Genomic DNA, 19,134 nt, shown 5'->3' with positions numbered 1-19,134 from the left:
ATTTAAAGAATGGCAAAGGCTTAGGTTAGATGTTGAATGTTCCCTCAATTCTATTTTTAATACAAAACCACCAAAATGTATAGAACTTCTGTTATCTTGCCATGCAAGCTAAATGTATCTTATTCCTATTTTTAGTATGTTGATTTTCAAAGTACAGATTTCAGATGCATAATGCCCAAAACTGTGCTTTTTTTGTTTATTCTGCTATGACTTTATCTAAAGAATAAGTAGTTCTTTGTGTTGAAAGATACACAGACTAATTGAGATTTTTCCACTGACAACAGTGTTTCACTAGCATTCATGATGTCCTGGTGTCTTTTGGGAGAAGGGTGGTGTGCTATCCACTGTACAGACATTTTGGATTGGTGACGCGTGCCTTCAATGATGCAGTCATGATACTGCAGCTGGGTAAGTTTGTGTTCTTTAAAAAGAAAATCTTTGTAATTTTTGGGCCACTTTCACCAGAACTTGATGGCCTGAACGTTTTCTGTTTTGGGGGTTTGGGAGATAATAAAATTGGTGTACTTACCAGGAAAGAGCCTGTGAAGCCACTTGTTTACTGTGCAGTGGATGCAGTTGTGGTCTGAGTTCGTTCCAGAGAGTTGAAGAGTTATGAATATCAAGGTTTTAGGGCCAGGCTGGATGGGACTTGGAGAAACCTTGTCTAGAGGAGGTGTTCCTGCCTACAGCAGGGGGCTGGAACTAGATGGTCTTAGAAGTCCCTTCCAACCCAAACCATTCTATGATCTCAACCTTGGGAAAAGCTCTGATCAGAGCTAGTATCTTAATTAGATGTAGTCCAACTGTGTTTTGTGAAGCTTTAGGAGAAAGGTCTTCAATGAAAACTAGAGTGACTGTGTGAAGCAGGAAGGAGCTGAGTTTGGCTAGAACTGCAACTCCTCCAATGACAGACCTGTTAAGGCCCATGAATATAATCTAAAATCCTGATTTATGAAGGAAGACTTGTTGAGACTTAGTGTCATAGTCACTAATTTACATTGTTACATGGCAGATGAGTAAATGTAGTGGATGTTGTAAATGATTCAGGCTGGCAGCTTGACAGCTAGAACCAAAAAGTTTAGCAAAATCTTAATTCCACATATAATTTCTTCTTAAAAGAGCGTACTTTACTGTAGTCAAAATAGTTGAGTTTGACAAGCCTGGCTTGACAAGCATTGAAGGTGATAGAATCTCAAGTTCATCACTTATACTTGGGATTCTTTCTTTTGCATTCTATCCTAACTTTACATCAGTTGTTTCTGTTCCAGACCAGTGTTACTATTTCAGTTCTGTTTGCTTTATGCTTTGCAGGTCTTTTCTCTACCCTACCATCTTGTGTGTCTCTTTTCACTTTCATTCTCTGTCAATATTTTTCAGCCTGGATGTGCTGAACAACAACAAAAAAAAAGAAACAAACTTTGTGCTCAGACAGCAGGGGGAGTTCTGATCTTTTTTTTTGTATATATTCTGTAAAATGTAATTTCATCCATGTTGAGGTTTCATAGCCTAGGAGGAGCCTGTCTCTTGGGAGGAGGTTATTAGATTCCATTTGCAGTAGTGGTTATTTTCATTTGAATGTTTTTCTTTTTCCCCTCATTAAGCAGGGAACTTTTTTTTAGTGTTCCAGCACTTAACCCCTTAGCTACATTCAAGCTAAGGTAGGTGATTCCAGCTAATTGAGAGTTACATTAGTCAGTTCTCTTCACAATAATTCATTGCCTATGGAGAAGAACTGACTGCAGAAGGACTTCTGTCTCTGGCATAAGATAATGTTCAAGTTCTTTGTTTTTGAAATCATTTATCACCTTTATGTTAAGTGGCACTTCTTTGAGCCTGAAATGGATTTATTTTTTTTCTGGAGGCACAGTTGGCCAAATTACTCTTTCTCTAAAGAGTGGAAGTTATGCTTGATTTAGAACCATGGTTGGATGCTAGCAATGGTGTCACTTACCTTGGCTTATGTGATTGCTGTGGTGCTGGGTACTGCATTGTGCAGAGGGCTGTGTTGGCAGCCTTTCCTTTAAGACTGATGTTTGCATACACCAAGTCAAATTATATTTGTTTTTTCAGCAAGGGAATGATGGGGTGTAACTCTGAGTTACTTTATAGCCTAATCTGTATGGCTGTGCTGAAGCTTGGGGCAGCATGGTGCAGAGAAGAGGAAAGGGGAGGCTGTAGGAGCAGGCTGCTTCAGCTGTGGAGAAGTACTGGCATGGCTGAGCCTCCAGGCTGGAGTCCTGCAGAGATGCCTGCTGAAGTCAGGCTCCATGTCCACATGGGTGTGGATGCTGAGGGGCACAGTCATCTGACTGCTGTTCTGAGACTCTGGGTCCACTTCATGTTCTGTGGGTGCAGATAGCAAAATTACTAATGTCTGACAGGGGAGGAAGATGATTTTTTTAAAAACTATCTAATGAAAATCTATTTCTAGGAAGAGCTGCGGTTTTGAAATGTTTGCTGGACATTCACAGGATTTTTAGGGAGAGTGACCCTGCCTACATCCTTAATGATCTCTTCATTACAGACTATTGCATCTGGATTCAAAGAGTCAAGTAAGTTCTGAAGCTGTTATTGGTGAGGGAAAGGTTTTTAGCATGTTGCATCTATGGACAAGTATCAGTAAAACCAAAGGAAGTGGTGTGTCATAAATGGAAATGTGTTTGGTCCTAACATGTGGTGATGTTGATTATCCATGTATTCTTACAGCATGGGAGGAAAACATGAGGGCCTTTTTTATGTAGTGGCATCTAGAGAGGAGTTGTATTTTTACATAAGATATGAATTTTTGTTGATATTGATGGTTTGGAAAAGAAAAGCTTCTGAGAAAATTCGTGTTCAGGTTGAAGTTGTCTTGAAAAATAAATTCAGGAGAAAGTTATTTAATGCATCTTAAATAAATGAGTTGCAGAACAGCAATATCACTGCTACGTGTATCAGTGAATATAATGTCTCGGAAGTCAGCCATAAAAACCAATTTTTTTTAAATACAGCAGAAAATGTATGCTAGATATAAGTGACTGATGCATTAACACATTTACTCCAGACAAATACATTATGTACCAGTTAAGCAGAACTGACAGCTTCTGGAATGAGGGCAATTAAGTTATCTTTTTGTCATAATGACATGGCACAATAGTTGTCTGTCATTAGGAGAACAAGAGAAAAGAGGAACTGTAGAAATCATTGTCTATTTTTAGGATCTGAATTGGGAAAGCATTTAAGCATGTGCTTAAGTCATTCTTGTTCAGTTTATCAGTGAAGCAAACAAGCTTGAAGTTGAGCATGTTCTAAGTGAACAGGGATGCCTTCTTACACGTGTTAATGGGACTTTTTTATTCAAGAAATGATTGGTCTGGTGAGAGCAAAGGTTTCATGCTTCCAGTTTCCTAAGGTGAGCAGCACACTGTCCAGGGAAGGAAGCTTATTTCATCCCTCTGGTGATTGCCTCTAGAGGGAAGTTTTGGGAGTGGGACATAATGAAATCTTTATGGTCTTTTGATGAAATTACTTGTGTCCATTCAGTCTGGATACTTTGTTTTGTTTCTTAAACTGTTCTTTACCCCATGCAAGCTTCATTAACCTTCTTAGTCTCCATCTTCTCCATTCATATCTTAGTCTCAGGTCGCTCTTCAAAGATCTGTGAAGGGCTCCTTTCTTCCCAAAGAGACTGGGGCCTCTTTGCTTAATGTTGAAATGGGTTGTGGGTTGTTCTTAAGGGAGAATCTGGGCACTTTATAAACAGCTGAAAGCAATGTTTTTAGCTCACCTGTATTGGTGGAGAGAACTCTGGGAAACACAGGTTTAGGACAAAGCTTGTCTCAGACAAAAAATGTAAAGGGTATGTCAAATGATAGTAAGAGAATAGCCTTATTTAATGGTAAATTAACAGCAATGGAATGCCACTGGTGGTTACTAGCTTTTAAATTCCAGTGTGGGAACAAAACCTTATGGCCAGCAGTCTGCCAATAGCTGATTACAAATTTGGTTTGAGATCATCGTTTGGCTGTGGCTTAATTAGATGAATAAGTGAATGTGTCACTGGACTGGCAGAAGATGATTTATTTTAAGCACAATGTGTCTGGAATTGGAAACAATCAAGCTGCTGAGTAAAAACAAATGCAGGTGGCTGATAATCAATTGGATATGGTGAGTACAGTCTAATTCTTCAGGGATTTATCCAGATAAGCTGACTTTTATTCAGGTACCTGTTACTAAGTAAAAGAAGATTCCTGAAAGTATTAGTTGAAGAAAGATATGGGCTGGTGAAGTTTCATCCTCTAGTTCGCAGTCTTAAACCTGGTTCTACCTGCTGTTTAGGATTGCAGAATCATGGGATTGCAGGGGCTGGAAGCATCTCTTTGAGTTGCTTGTTAAGTTAATATTTTATCTATTGTGTAAAATGCGCTGTAAAATTGTTTTACTGTTTGTTGGGGTTTGAAAAAAGGGAGCCTGTTGCTCAGCCAAATCAGAAGAAAGGGAAGAGTAAATATTAACCTGGGTAACAAAAGCTATGCAAAGACCTATGGAGGCAGCTTGTAGAAAGTCTCAGCAGGTGGTGTCAACATTTATGTTGAAAAGCCAGATGCAACCAGATGGAAAATTGCATCTTTAACCCCTGAGGTCATAATGACATGTCATCACTTCATTTGATCGCCCTGCTAAGTGAGCTTATCATCTGCCCTGCTGTCACTTCTGTTATTACTTTCATTTCCATAATAAAATTAAATTTGTCTGGTTTGCATGCCTCTTTCTTTCTGTAGGTCAGAGATTTTACAAACCACTGTGATACATATGGTGGCATGTCCAAGGTGAATTTAGAACCAAATGTGTATTGCTAATCTGAGCTTTTCTCCATCTTTTGCACTTCACTCTGGTACATACAGGTCTCTGGTCTCCTACAGGAGATGAAGCAAAAATGATCTTTGAGGAAACCAGTTGTGGTCTCACAGCTGCATATGGGCTGCTGAGAGCAAGGGAATCAAATGCAGGTTTAATGCAGAACTCTTTCCCTTCTGGAGGAGAGTTTTGCCTGTGACCCCTTGCATCCTTTGTAGATGTCAGAGCAGTTTGCCCACTGACTCGTGCTGTGTTCCCTTACATGGCCTGATGTCTTCCTCCAGTGCTTTCTTTGTCCACTGTTCTATGTATGTGCCCTCTTATAGAGTGGCTGTGTGATATCTGCTGGCTGTGCCACAGCCAAGTGCAGGGCTGAGCAGCTTCCCCAGAGTTGCTGTCTAGGCAGGCAGTTAAATGCATGTTCTTCTGTATCCCTTCAGAAGAAAACAATGGAGCCCATGCTAGTTTAAAATACCTTCTTTGAATACATGCTTAGTGTTAGGCATGTACTGCTTCATTACTGGTAACTGTGTGTTTCCTGTACTCAACTGGAGGTGAAACTGCTGGGGCCCCTGGAAATTTTCCAGGAATTACCACACCTATTTGTGCACAGCTCTGTAGTTAATGCATCCCCAGACTTAATGGGTATGAGGAATCAAAATTACAGAATGGCCCGGGTTGGAAGGGACCTCAAGGATCATGAATCTCCAACCCCCCTGTCACAGGCAGGGCCGCCAGCTTCCCCAGGAAAGCAGAAGAATAAGGTTTTTGGTCTCATATAATTTATATATCTTTTGTTAGCACTATTTTTCTTTAACTTGTCACCTCATCTTACTGCAAAATATTAGGAAGTCATAGTTTGTGTTGTGTGTTGTTGTAGTTACAACTTGTATGACAAAGGAGATCTATTACAGTAAGAGAGATGAGCTGCTAAATTACTTCAGCATATTCCATGGGACTTAGCCTGCCACTTTTTTTTTATATCTGTATAGAGGCAGCTTTAGGGTATACATACTCTGTCACAACTTCATGTTGCAGAGCACGTATACTTGCACCTGAAACAAGCATAATCCTGCTAATTTGGCCAGTGTGGGTACAAATGCCATTTCAAACATGGACTGTTTACTTTAGAGTTAAGAACTGTGATTCCTGGTGGTGTTTGTGCAGTCTCTGTGGAAGCTGATATGTTATTTGAATTAACTGAATAAAATCTAACTCACGTATTCCTAAACATGTTAAGCCTGCTTCTTTTGATTTGCAGGTGATACCTACCCTGAAAGGTAGGCTAGCTTCATGGCTCTGTTCTCCTTTTTATCTCTGTTATAGTGGAAGCCTAGTCTTTGTTACAACATCATTACCTAGTCTGAAGCCAGCAGGGAGTTGCTGCTTTATGTGTAGGGTGTGAAGTTCTCTAAGTAAATGTAGGATTAATTACACTCACAGTGTGTTGTCGGGTGATGAGATTGACTGTGATTGTTGAGCCCTCCTTTTCCCTGGGCTGTCTGCATTTCTGTTTTAATCAATACAGTGCAATGCAGGCCTGAAGTTTTAAGGTCTGGCATTGCAAAGGCATCAAGGAACACAGGTCTTCCAGGAAGAAATAAGATCGGTGATGTTAGGAGTTTTAGTGCCACCTGTCATCTCAGATTTTAAAACAAGAGTAAGGATTTCTATCTCCAGCATTTTAGTTTTAGTCCATTGCATTGGTAAAAGTTTGGTAGTGGGAAGATTCTTTGTATATCTTGTGACAGCTTTGTTGGCTCTACATGAATTTAAGTTTAAAGACTTAAAGGTATTTAAATACCTGGGGGGGGGAAAAAAACCAAACACTCAAATCCTGGGTTTGGATGTGTAAGGCAGCCTGCTGACACTTCTTCCAAAACCACACTGATAATGGTAGTGGTGCAGATAGCTTGCTGTTGTGCCCATCTGAACACACTGCCCCACTGAATGTTCAGAAGTCTTTCCTCAGTGGAAATATTTGTGCAGCTCTGTCTTACTAATTTACACTGTTCTTTTACACTGTTCTCTGTGGGGAATCTTTATGTGCAGTATTTTCCTTGCAGCTTGTTATCATATAGGCTCCCTCATACAAGGTGCTTGGTTTAAGTGCATGCAGATCATGTATAGCAGCCTTCCTGAAAAGAGCTACTACAGGTTTTTACTACATTTGGGAAAACATAACATGTAATGTATTTGAATGTGTAGTGAAATATGATCTTTTAGACAATATAATTAGAGTTTTGAGATATATTACATGTTATTTGTTAGACTGATCACTCATCTGCTAACTTAAGAAATCTGACCCAGTTGTTACTTGTGAAGAAAGCTTTGGGAAGTTAAGTAGAAGCTATTTTGATTGTGGCATTTGTTTTCTGTAGTGGTCTGGGCCTTTGTGAAGCACAAAATATTTTAATAGAGAAAAAACAGCCTTTTTTGTCCTCGCTTTTTTTTTTTTTTTTTTTTTTGCTACCTTTAGGGTTGGTGTTCATTAATCCTATTCATTCTTTGTGTTACTGCAGTGTTCCTAAGAGTAGCTTAGCTGTGACATCCAGCTAAGGACTGTCCTGCCTAATGAGGGGTGCATGGAGTAGATGATGACTGTGAACATCTATTAGGAAAACACAAAGCTCAGAAAGGAGGATTCAGGAACAAAACTTCCCTAACAGATCTCAGTGATGTACTACCAGCACGTTAGTTTATTAAATTTTCTATCTGTGTATGTGTGTGTGGGTTGGGGAAATCCTTGACAGAAGAAGGATTACTCAGTGGTTTAAAGCATTCCCAAATGTTAGAGGAATATGCAAATGTTCAGCTGTTAACCTCTTGGATTCAGCAGCCACGATTCAGAAGAACAAAGGCACAGCAATTGTATGTTCTGGATGGAAATCCTGCTGCCTGGTTCTGTGGGATTAAACTGAGCTGCACAGTGTTTAAAGTACTTCCTGCAGTTTTATCCTTACTAAAAATCTCAACTCTCAGTGATGTATTTTAGGTGAATTAGTTTAATGCTCGGTGGTACTCTGCCTTGGCTGTAGCTCAGGTGTCACTTCACCTTGTTTGCTGCCCATGGTAAGTTAAGGCTGTGACCATTTCATGTTTAAGTTCCAGTTTTTGATGGTGATGCAGAGAAAAAACTACTTTCTTGTTGCTGCTTTTAAAGCAACCTTGCCATTAGCATCTGCTTTTAGTGTCTGTTCTGAGGCAGCTAGTTATATTATTTATCAGACAACATCCTTGTTGCCATCTGTGGTACAAGAGATAAAGCAAAAAATCTTGATACTGCTACGCCTCTCAGCTGAATGCAGTAAGAAAGCTGTTTTATCTGGTCATGTAGGCATTGTTCTTGGTGTCCTGTGATGACTTGCAATGGTTGCTCACAACTGCAAGCCTCAATTATTGTAATTCCTTCTTAGCAGGCTTTACGTGCTGGCATTACTGTTGCTGGCAGCGAGTTCAGCGTGCAGTGCTGTGTGTGCTTACTGCTCCAAGTAGTTGGGCTGCACTAGGGTTGCTGTTCATTCACTACTTTGGTGGCCTGTAGCAGTGTATAAACTGTCAGATGTCCCAGCTGCTTTTCAAGCTTCTACTGAGCATGGGAGTGGCTGCTTCAAATGGTCTCTCTGCAATCTTTTTGGGTCTGTTGGGGTCTGGTTTCTGCATGTTTCTGTTTACGTACTACCAAGTGTTGGAATTGCTGGTGTGTTAGAGGAAATATTAGGAAAAAAAAGCAGGAACTGGGAAGAGATGGATTCTTTTATTACCTAATGAAATTAAGATCATCCACATTTTCAGAGTTTTTGTCTGAGTACAGTCCAGTATCCTTAGCAATCTGTAAGAAAGTGCTGTGCATCTTTTTATAGATAAAAATTAATGGTAACATTAGAAACGGGTCTTTTTTAAGTAGAGAATGATGATTTGAACAGATGAGTTGCACAGGCCGACCCAGATTGGCAACATATGCTCACTTGAACAACATGTGTTTTAATACAATCAAGTCTAAGATGGCACACTTACAGTAAAAGATTGTGGATCATAGTCGAGGGGTAGAGAGCAGCAGATAGTTAAGGGCAAGAGCTCCAGGAAAAATAGCTTGGGTCATGCTTGAGAACTGCTGGAACTTGAGTGTGTGTGCCTCTCTCAGTAGGTAGGAGAGCAGTGAGTGCAGAAGAGGCAGAATAGTGTCATTTTGCAGAAGAAGGTGGCATCATTTGTGGGATAGCTCACAGTAATTCTAGTCTCTGCTTCTCAGATTGAGGTTGAGAATTGGAAAGAGCAACGGGAGCAAAGGCTCCTTGAATATACGTCTGATTGACTTGTGGTATGGCAAGAGCACAAAAATGTTGTAGTTAAGTGATGAAGTTAGAAGTTGATGTGGATGTGTCTGTGTGATGGGCAGAGATTTCTGCCCATTTGTCTGTTATGTGACATAAAGTTAAAATCCAAAAACACCTCTGGTTGAGCATGGAACATGAGAAATTCAGCAATATGTTCATATGTTTTCCTGGTGAAGTGTAATTATGAGTTGGCTCTTTCTCCATAGGTTGAGTTATTCTTTAAGGTCTTGTTTGTTTCAATCAAGGTAGCGTAGTCCAGAAACATACCTTGTATTTCAAATGCTAACCTTGGGTCTCATACAGAAACAAGATGAGGTTCTTTACAATTTATTTTTTTTAAAGTAGCTTTTTCTAGTGCTAAAAAGGAAGCACTGTCATTTAGCAGATAGAACCTAGGTAAGGGCTCGCCAATTTGTTGAAGAGAATGCTGGCTGTCGATGCTTGAATTTGGTAGAGAATCCATGTTTATTTCCATGCCAAGTCATTTGCTTTTAATCCTCAGATCACGGTTCTTTGATTTAAAAATAGTAACTAAGAATTTGCAAGCACATTGTGCTTCTCATCTTTCACTGTTTTGATGCATGTTTTTAATATAGTTTCTTTTTGTTTACTGTCATCCTGTGCTGCTGTGCTTCTCATTAAATGTTGCATCTTATTTAAGGCCTGAGCTGTCACTTCAATTGTCTGTGGAGCAGTAGGTGTGTGTGGAGCACTTTGTAAATAACAATACCCAAGTAATGTAACGTATTACTTAAGAGGCTTAAAGCAAAACATTGCTTGCCCTGAAGGCTGAGAAGTGTGATAGACAGGTGGATATAATGCCAGAAATTCTCCTTTATATATGTTTTAGCAAGCCCTGTAAAACATGGATTTTTAACAAGGGATTTAATCTCTCCTCCCAGCTGCTAGCTGCAGTTCCCTTTGATGTTTTTCCTCTCCTTTCCTCTATTTGTTTTTTTTTTTTCATTTATTCCATCACTTTCCTATGGCTCGTATTCCTCCAAGCTGTGTCTGAATGCACCTTGCTGTGGGTAGAGAAGAGAGAGAAGAAAGCCATTTTTTCCCCCCCTCCGGCTATTGCTTTGATTTCCCAAAGTTGTTGGGAGGCAGCTCCTGTCTGCCTGCAGAAGGGTCAGCAGTGGGTGTCATATCTTTCAGCTGCTGCATCTCAGCTGGCTCCTCTGCCTCCATTTGGGAAGGCAGTGCTTGTGCTTGCTGCCTCTGAGCAGGAGGAGTGTGCAGCTGTGATCAAAGTGGGAGCTGATCTGTGGGCTGTTAGTGCCTCCCTGCTTTGTTTTCAGCCTTCTCTGGAGCAGGCTTGGTTCAGTGGATGGGGCATTATCATTACAGTGCCTAAAGGTGGAATCTAACCCTGGAGCCCCTGATACTAGGAGCCCTACAAGCTTGGTGGGATGATGGGGAGGATGTGGGAGCGGGCTGAGCAATTGGGGTCCCTGCAGATGTGTGCTGACCCGCCAGGAGCCTGCAAGGTGCTCAGGTTTTTGGGTTTCTGTGTTGAGATTGTGTGAGTTGACAGGGGTCTGTGACTGGCATGGCTGCAGGTTGAGGTTGCAGTCAGAATGCTGATCTACCTCACTAGGATTTCTGCTGTTAGGTTGGTAAGTCCCATTGTAAAGGGGCAGGATACTGTTTTAATGTATTAACAGTGCCTTTAAGTCCATCTGTTATCATTGTTTCTATTATTTTTCCTCATGCATGATGACTTCACCAGCATTATTCTGACATTAAAATTCACATCTGCACTGCTTTTTGTGATTATCTTTCATTACCATGTTATAGTACAAACTATGATTTACAGTGTTAGGAGTTCAAGATCCTAGATCATGAGAGGTTGTCAAGACAAAGTCACATGTGATGGCAGTTGAGATATTTAAGAGCAAGATGAGGCTCACGTAGAATCAGTGCTGGCAGTCCGTTTCTGTAACACAGTCAACGTTTGCCATCACAGTTCACGACCTGATCCTTTCTCTGCATCAGTTTTGTGATGAGTTACGTGTTTGCCACTTGTTACCTTAGTTATCATGTAGAACTTTGGGAGCTGTGCCATTGTTAGATGTTTACGCTTGTTTCGACTCACTGAAGCTATTTTGGCAACACTGAACTGTTTTTAAGCTCACCTAAACTATTCCTACAGTATAAACAGTGATTCCTTTTTATAGTCCAGTATTAATTACAAGTTTTTTCTTATGAATGCTTTCATAATAATTTACACAGAACTAAGCTGTACTTGATTTCTTTTATAATGTGATATGCATAGTTGCAACTAACCAAAAAGACCAAGCAAGACTAAGTAATTAAAATATTATACTGGAAAGCTTCATCTTTGTTTGAAATATTTATAAATGTGAAGTTCAGCTCATACAGTATTCAGGTTCATTATAAAAGGAGTGCTGTGGAATTTCAGAAAAAATATGGAAAGTCACTTGAAATGCTCAGATTTATTAACATACAGTCACTTAAATTGAAATGATGGTGCTGTGCTTTGTATGTGATTTATGTTTAACAAACTGTAATACTTTAAGCTATGTAGATAGCAGTTCATGTTTACAAGGCTGCAGGTTGGATTGCAGCATATCACTCTTAACTCCCGAATTCATGCAGTACCCTTTGAAATGCAGAATTTCGAGATGAAAGCATTTTATATTTCCCTTAAGCCCGTTGGACTCTTCCACATCAGCCATTGCTTTGTGCTCAGGACTGCTGTCTGCTACCTGGAGACATATGGTAGGTTTCTCTTGGCTGTTCTCTCTTGTACAGAGAGATGTATTTTCCAGACCACGTCTTGAACTCAGTGCCCCCATTTTATCATGTGGTTTTCCTATGTTTAAGGTAAAGATTTGGTGTGCAGTGAATACTTTTTCCAATCTCCAACTTAATGCCTACAAGGGAAGAAGGGGAAAATGAGCCTGTAACCTTTGTACAACAGTCCCAGTCTTTGTGCCCTGGTTTCTTCATGTCCTTCAACACTTCCGCTGTGCAAGAGGCAGCACATGCAGTAGCTGAGTAGAGGTGAGCTCCTTGGCATAGCCATGCTGTGGTCTCCCTCCAAACCATTGAACGCATAGCCGTGTTCTCCCTGCCTTTTTGTCATAGGGATGATTATTTCAGATCTACCTCTGAATATTTTCATCAAATATGTAGGAATTTAAAGATCTTTTTCAACTTGTAGCCTCTCAAATTTGATTAAAGTTGCCTGTTATTTAAGAGTTGTTACAAGAGAAATCATTATCACTAAGTGTAAAGATCACCTAACTGCATAGACCCGACTTATTTAGGCTAGAAATCACAATCCATTACCTTGAGAAATTGAGAGAAGAATTAATTTTTGTGTGGTTGCATAAAATATCCCAAATACACTGGCCATGTTATTTTAGCCCCTGGCTTTTCATAAGGAAACTTAGAAACTAAGTTGTTCTTAGCTCTGGGTTCTGGAGGCTGTTCATTTCCTACAAAGGCAGTGGGTAACCTGGTACTACATCACATGAACAAATGTGTTGTGCTTACACTCATCTGTCTTTCTTTTGCTGCAGGTAATGTGGAAGATTAGTTAAAGTTCAGGTCAATTTCTTACCTGAGTCCTGAAGAAAATTGTTCTGTTTCTCCTTCACAAACACATTAAATTCAGCTTTGTTCTTACATTACCTTTGCTGCTCATTGATCAGAGCTAATGAGATTTTAATGGGGTTATCTATTGGTTCTGCCTCTCACTATAAAAACGTATAATAAACTAAGTAGGTGGAACTGTTGAATGGTGCAGTTTCTGTTATCCTGCTGGCTGTTAATGGCACTGCCTTTGCTGTGGTTCTTCAGATCTCATAAGGCAAGCAGGATTCTGATGGACCACCTTTAAGAAGGTTTGTTTCAGTAATAATGATAAAGTAACACCAACAAAAAATCTGGGAACAGTGATTTAGTAGATGTTACTTATTCTGTAAATAACTTCTTAAGGAATTTTCTGGAATTACTCTCCATTTTTGTAGGAGGGAATGGAAAATGTTTGACTCTGAGACTTTGCTGTTCATTAGGGACCTGTGGTATTGTCTGTGCAAGGATAAAATATTATCTGTATTCTGAATGAATGTGCTTCTTTCCAAGAAAGAGCTGCCCTTTGCATCAGTTAATGGGTGTATTTTCTTTTCCACTTCATGCCTCAGATTTGAGGGTAGTGTTGTTCTGCTTCGTTAAGTTTTAGCCATGCTTTGCTGTTGAGGCTGGTTGTGTTCCCAGAACTGGACAAAATAAAATCTGCGAGTAGTTCCCCAGTCTTGCAGGAAATTGGAGGAAAAGGGTATGTAAGGTACTTTGCAATAAGAGCAGATCATTATTATGGTCTGTAATGTAGTGGGTTTGCAGATAGGCAAAGCGTTTGTTGCTGTTTAAAATGTCCCAGGACTGCAGTCTCTGCCATGAATTACTTTCAGAGCTTGATTTGGTGGTGGGGTTTCACTGTTGCTTCCAGCAAACAAACCTTGTTAGAAGTCTCCTAAGCACTGCGGGGCTCATTCTGTGCTTGCATTTTTCAAAACAATTTCTGTGTGGTTAGAAGTCCTTGAATAGTGAAGCACTCATTAAGAATGACCTTGGAAAGGGAATAAAATGTGGTGAAATATAGCAAGTGTTTTATATGAGATGCCATGAGGTATAATTGAATCAGAGACTCTTATCTCTGTGCAGATTCTGAAGCTTGTTTTCTTTCCTAACCTGTGACTGTAGTAGTTTGGGCAAATAAATGGTGTGTTTAGTGTGAGTTTCTTATGATTGCTGATAAATGTCCATTTGTAAGGATTATTTTCCTGAACTGGAGGATTTTTATATTATCAAATCTTTATTAGTGACCACTCTTGCTTGTCTGTGCCTGTTGATCCAGGTGTTTCTACATTAATGAAGTTATCTTCTGCAGCCAGTGTCATTCTTGTTATTGCTTCTGTGTTTTACAGTCAGAGTTGATCAAACTTGGCCTTTTTCATGTCTTGAGTATTTTATTAAAATCAAATTGTCCTTCAGTTCTGTATCATAATCATGGAAAAACAATTTCAAACAGCTAGAAAGAAAAAAATATATGTAATGATTCATGTGTGGAGAGATGTGTGATCTTGTTGGTTGCCAGTGACAGCACAGCACTGGTGATGTATTGCAGCCAGTCTTCACCCAGTCTTGCTGCAAGGTGGGTAACTGGTATCCCTTATAGTTCAACCTTATACTTCTTGAACATACTTCCACTTCCATGCCCTCTTCATCTGAACTGCTGGGACTCTGCTTTGGGATAGTATCTGGTGATGCCTGAGATAGTATTAATTCCAGAATTGCTTTAATTCTTATGATGCCTCTAGCTAAAGAGTAGTTGTGGGAAGTTGTAATTACTGCTTCTAGGTGTGTAATTTGGAAACATTTAAAGTGGTTGTGCTCTTGGCTGGTTCTACTGCTTATCTTACCTGTTTTATCTCAGAAAATGGGCGTGTGAAACTCTCTCATAAGTGTGAATTTTGCCAGGCCTTGTTGGGAAAGGTAGTTTAAATATAGACTGAGGCTTTCTCCTAAAACTGAGTAACTTCTCATGCAGCAATTGTGTAATAGACAGCTGGGAGTACTGTGTGATCCAGCAGTCAGAAAGAAAGAAAGGCTTTAGCTTAATGCAGCAGCTTTGCTGTGAGATGAATCTGAGGTGTCCAGAGCCTTGGCTGGAGGCAAGTTACCCAACTGCTCTGTGTTTGTCAGCCCTGCTGACTGGCACAGCGTGATGCTGGTTGTAGTTGAATGCATCTTGAGGAGTTGTTGGCCTACCAGGGCTGCTGCTTGGCAATAAAACAGGCCCATTTTCTTCTGTGGTAAAACTTACAATGCTACAAAGGCAAGTCTGCACTTGAAGTATCTACTGTTTCTTTGAGACTTGTTTATCTGGCCTGTAAGGCTTACAGATAATTAATGTAAAGTGTTTTACATGTAAAACAGGGCTTGTCAGCTCTGTGGAACCAAGTTAGTATTGCTAGCGTGGAGAACTGATTCCCATTGTAACACAATTAATAGGTCCTAACCACATTGGAACAGCATCATATAACAAGATTTCAGTTATAAATCTTGGTTCCAAGACCGGTTGGGTCACATTTAAGCACCAGGCTGGTAACCAAAGCTGTTGTCAATGTCTGCTATGTAGATTTCTGTGCTTTGTTGCTTTTGTACTGTACTTGAGCATGAACAGCTCAATCTGCTATGACAGCACATGTGCTCTGTACACTGACTTGGTTGTGATTGAGCAATAGTAGACAGGAAGAAAATCCTATTGCATTGCAGTTGTGGTTTGCTATCTGTTTTACACCTAGTTTGCACCACAAACTTCAGAAAAGTTGATGTTTCTATGCATCTGTAAATGCAAAGACACACTTATGATTAGAAATAATTTTCATTGTTTAAAAAAACAGCAGCAAGCTACAGCTTGTACTCCTACAAGCAAATGTTCTGTTGCATAGTGAAATATTACTGGCTCCAGTTTTTAAAGGCTGTCAGGCCAGTTGACGATTTACTCCCATGTTTGTGAATACTTTGCACAGTATTTTCTGTATGCAGCTTGCACGCCATGATCAACTGTGCAGTTCCATACCTCACAGAGAATGAAGTGTAGGGTGCTGATTTCATATATTCAAGTTTTCTGGGTTTTGTTTGATTTTTTTCTTTTTTTTTTTTTACATAACTGAGCTACTGAGGCAAGAGATTTGGATGCAAGGAAGATGGAAAGGCTACTTTAAAACCTTTTTGTGCTATTTCTCACTGAAGGTATAGAGATGCATAGTTACTTAGTTTTACTGTAACACTAGAAATCCTCTAGATCCTAGAAAACCAGAGGGTTTTGTCTGGATGTGTCCCCATGTCCTGTGTTTATTCTTTACCTTCTGCAGCATGGTGACTTTGCTTGGTGGGCTTTCCTTCCAGCTGTCGATGAACCTCCCTGCAAAAGCTCTTCTGATACTTTCTTTTCACACAATTGCTACTCTTTTACAATCTAAGATGTATGAAACTTTTTTTTTCTTCTAGCCCATGGAGAAACTCTTCTGCTTTCTAGACCAGGATTTTACAGCACCTCTGCCTTGAAATCTTAATTTCAGACGACCCGAGATGCCTTGTTGTTACCTGTTCCTCAAAGCTGTGCCTTAAACAAAACACGCATCTGATCATTTAACCTGTAATTAAACATTTTCCTTAAGCAACTGACATCTTGATAACTAATAATTACCTTGTGTGGCACCTTTAAAGCCTATTAGGCAGGTTTATGTAAGAGCACTATTACCATAATAATAAGATATCATTACCACAAATGCGCATACTGAATGAGCGTGTCTTAAAGTAATCATGCAATTCCATTAATCATACTTGAAAAATTAAAGTATTTGCTGTTTAATCTCTAAAATGCTACTCCAAAGATTTTGGAAACAGCGGGGCTTGTTTACAGCAAATCTGTAGTGCATGATATCTCATTGCTGGTGTCTCACTTTTGTTTCCTTAATTATTGCTTGCTTTTCAGCCAAGGAAATCATCAGCTCAGAGTCGGTACCTCTCAGAAGCATTTCCGTGCTCTGATTCCTGTGCTTTTTGCCTTGTTTTTGTCCAGAGAGTAATATCTTTTCTTAAGGCTGATGTGTAATGCATGCCTGAAATTGTTTTCCTTGAAATTAGTTAATTGCCTTAATTGAGATGGACTGATATATACTAACTGTAATTCTGCTAAGGAAAAAAAGAAGGAAAAAAAAAAAAACCCATAGTGCTGTTCAATTTTTTTTAGTTTTTTTCATAGAAGAAATTGGAAAGTTTGGGACTGGAGTTGTGTTTTTATCCGTATATTTGTCAGAAGTATGAGACTTTGAGGTTTTCCTTCTGTTTGAAATGTTGAGCTCTGCAGACTTCCAGTTATTTCTGGGAGAGACTTGATGAGGAAAGCGGATGGTGAGAGGAAGTGTTTCATCTACTGAGAAATCTGAGTTACCAAAAGAGGCTTTTTTGTGCTGTTTTAAATCCAGTTAATATCAAATACCTGATGCAGCTAAGAGCTAAAATATAGCCATGAGACTTTGGGCAGCCTGATCCAGGGGGAGGTGCCCCAGCCCACAGTGACAGATTGGGGCTGGATAGTCTTCAGGATTCCTTCCAACTCAAACCATACTAAGAGTTGGTGAAAGTAATGTTCTAGGTTTTTAATGACTGCTCAGAAGACTCCTATTCTGGTCGGTCTGATGTGATTTTGGGGTGTCCATGCAGTTGGAGAAGGTTGCATAGGTCTGCGTGGTCTGCACCCTTGCTCGATTCTGAGATGTGCTCTGTGACCTTGTGTGTGGTGCTGGCTGTCGCTGCTCCGTGGGACACAGCTGTGAGAACTGAAGCAATGCAGTTGTAGATAGCGGGAGGATTGATAGATGGAGGTGTTGGCTTTTTGCAGACATGCAGCCATTCAAGCAGAGTGTTCGTGCTGTTGCTGTTAGGATGGCAGGGCAGGCTGTTCAAACAATGGCATCTTCTGATAATCCTTTGTAAAGATGAAAAGCATGTCTTCTCCCTGTAGTTCTAGCCTAGCTTTTGAGAAAAAGGGGCACACACGAATCTTGAAGCCACAGTTGTTTTACAAGTTAATAATCATTATTTTGTACTCTGTTTTGATCAGTTAGGAGGTAAGCTGAGATATTCAGAAGAATGCCTTTTGTAGCTTTATGCTGTCCAGTGAGACCAATGTTTGTCTGCTGCTGTCAGACACCAACGTTTTCATTCATTCTCTTTGAATTCATTGATAGAAATGCACTTGAGTATACAGTGCTCAAAAACTGCAGCTTTACACAGCCCATTCTTTTATCTATTGGTTGCAGTGCATCTCACTGCAGTAAAGCAGTGTGTGGTGTCAGGCACTGTATTTTCTTCTCACCTCTTATCATTAGTAATCTGGAGCACAGTGGAGTATTATTAATGTAGAAACGTTCAAAATGCCATACATCTCTGTAATACTTGACTCCTTCCTGTGGCATGTTCCTGTACGTAAGGTGTTAACAACATTATAAGAGAACAGTGAAAGAAGAGGGAATTCTAAGTGATTTCAAGGACTGAATATCTCATAGGAAACATATCTATGAAATAGTGCAGTAGTGGAAATACAAACAGAAATACACATAGTATTTCAGGAAACAAGGTGACAGGAGGTGATAGAAGAAATGTGTGGATAAACAGAACTTGAAAAATTGACTGTCTGTAATGGCAGATGGAAAACAGGTAGCTGGAGTTGAAGATGCACTGCCAAAGGAAATTGTGCATACAATTGCTCATGGATGTCCATGAAATTAGAAGGAAATGCATGTGAAAGAGGTACAGAATATTATGTCACAGTGCACGTTTAGGTTGTGGAGCCTGGCTGTCCACAAGGATATGACAGATAGGACAGCAAAAGAAACAAATTGCACCTTGGTATAATGAACCTCCCTTACAGTGGGAGGGGACACGCACACATGATGTTGGAAACTGTTTCCCTACTTCCTTCCAAAGCAAAGAAGAGAAAGATTTTCTGTAAGGGATGTGAACTTTGGTGACTGAAAGCATAAACCAGCTTCTCTCCAATGAGTTCAGGGAACAAGTTTCCCTACAAGACAGATTATTCTTACCACTTACCTGTGAGGCTTTAGGAATCTTTTCACTCATTGGTTTGTTTTTTTGTTCATGAAAAAAAAAAAAAAAACCAGGAAAAATGCATTTCAGGAAAATGCTTTCTTTGTTCCAAATTAGGTTGGAAACTTCTTAAACACTACATAACTTAAAGTTCAAATTCCTGATAAAAAGTGAAGTATTATGCCAGAAGATCTGTGTCTATAATGCCAAGTAAGCAACTTCTGGAAAATCTGGAACCTGTGTTTACACTGAAGGTTGCTTAGACTTATGATTTAGTTTTTAGACTGGAGTTGCTTATGGTAAACAATTC

The 19,134-nt window shown here is 39.8% G+C and overlaps 1 protein-coding gene across 2 annotated transcripts in view; it reads left to right on the top strand.

Moving 5' to 3' along the window:
- The window catches only part of SHQ1 (SHQ1, H/ACA ribonucleoprotein assembly factor), a 37,363-nt gene that overhangs the window by 15,731 nt on the left and 2,498 nt on the right, over positions 1–19,134 (top strand). The window contains exons 10-11 of one of the 2 annotated variants that reach the window (XM_042880863.1): positions 285–408; positions 2,432–2,552. In XM_042880863.1, the coding sequence (XP_042736797.1) occupies positions 285–408; positions 2,432–2,552 (245 nt within the window). The remainder of the gene's footprint in view (positions 1–284; positions 409–2,431; positions 2,553–19,134) is intronic. The other variant, XM_042880864.1, reaches the window with a different exon arrangement.

Source organism: Lagopus leucura, unplaced genomic scaffold (genome assembly GCF_019238085.1).
Source record: "Lagopus leucura isolate 7727_CA_CO unplaced genomic scaffold, USGS_WTPT01 Super-Scaffold_100028, whole genome shotgun sequence".
In the NCBI taxonomy this organism is placed as follows: Eukaryota; Metazoa; Chordata; class Aves; order Galliformes; family Phasianidae; genus Lagopus; species Lagopus leucura.
The sequence above is the reverse complement of the archived record's forward strand: the minus strand, read 5'-3'. Positions and strand labels throughout refer to the sequence as shown.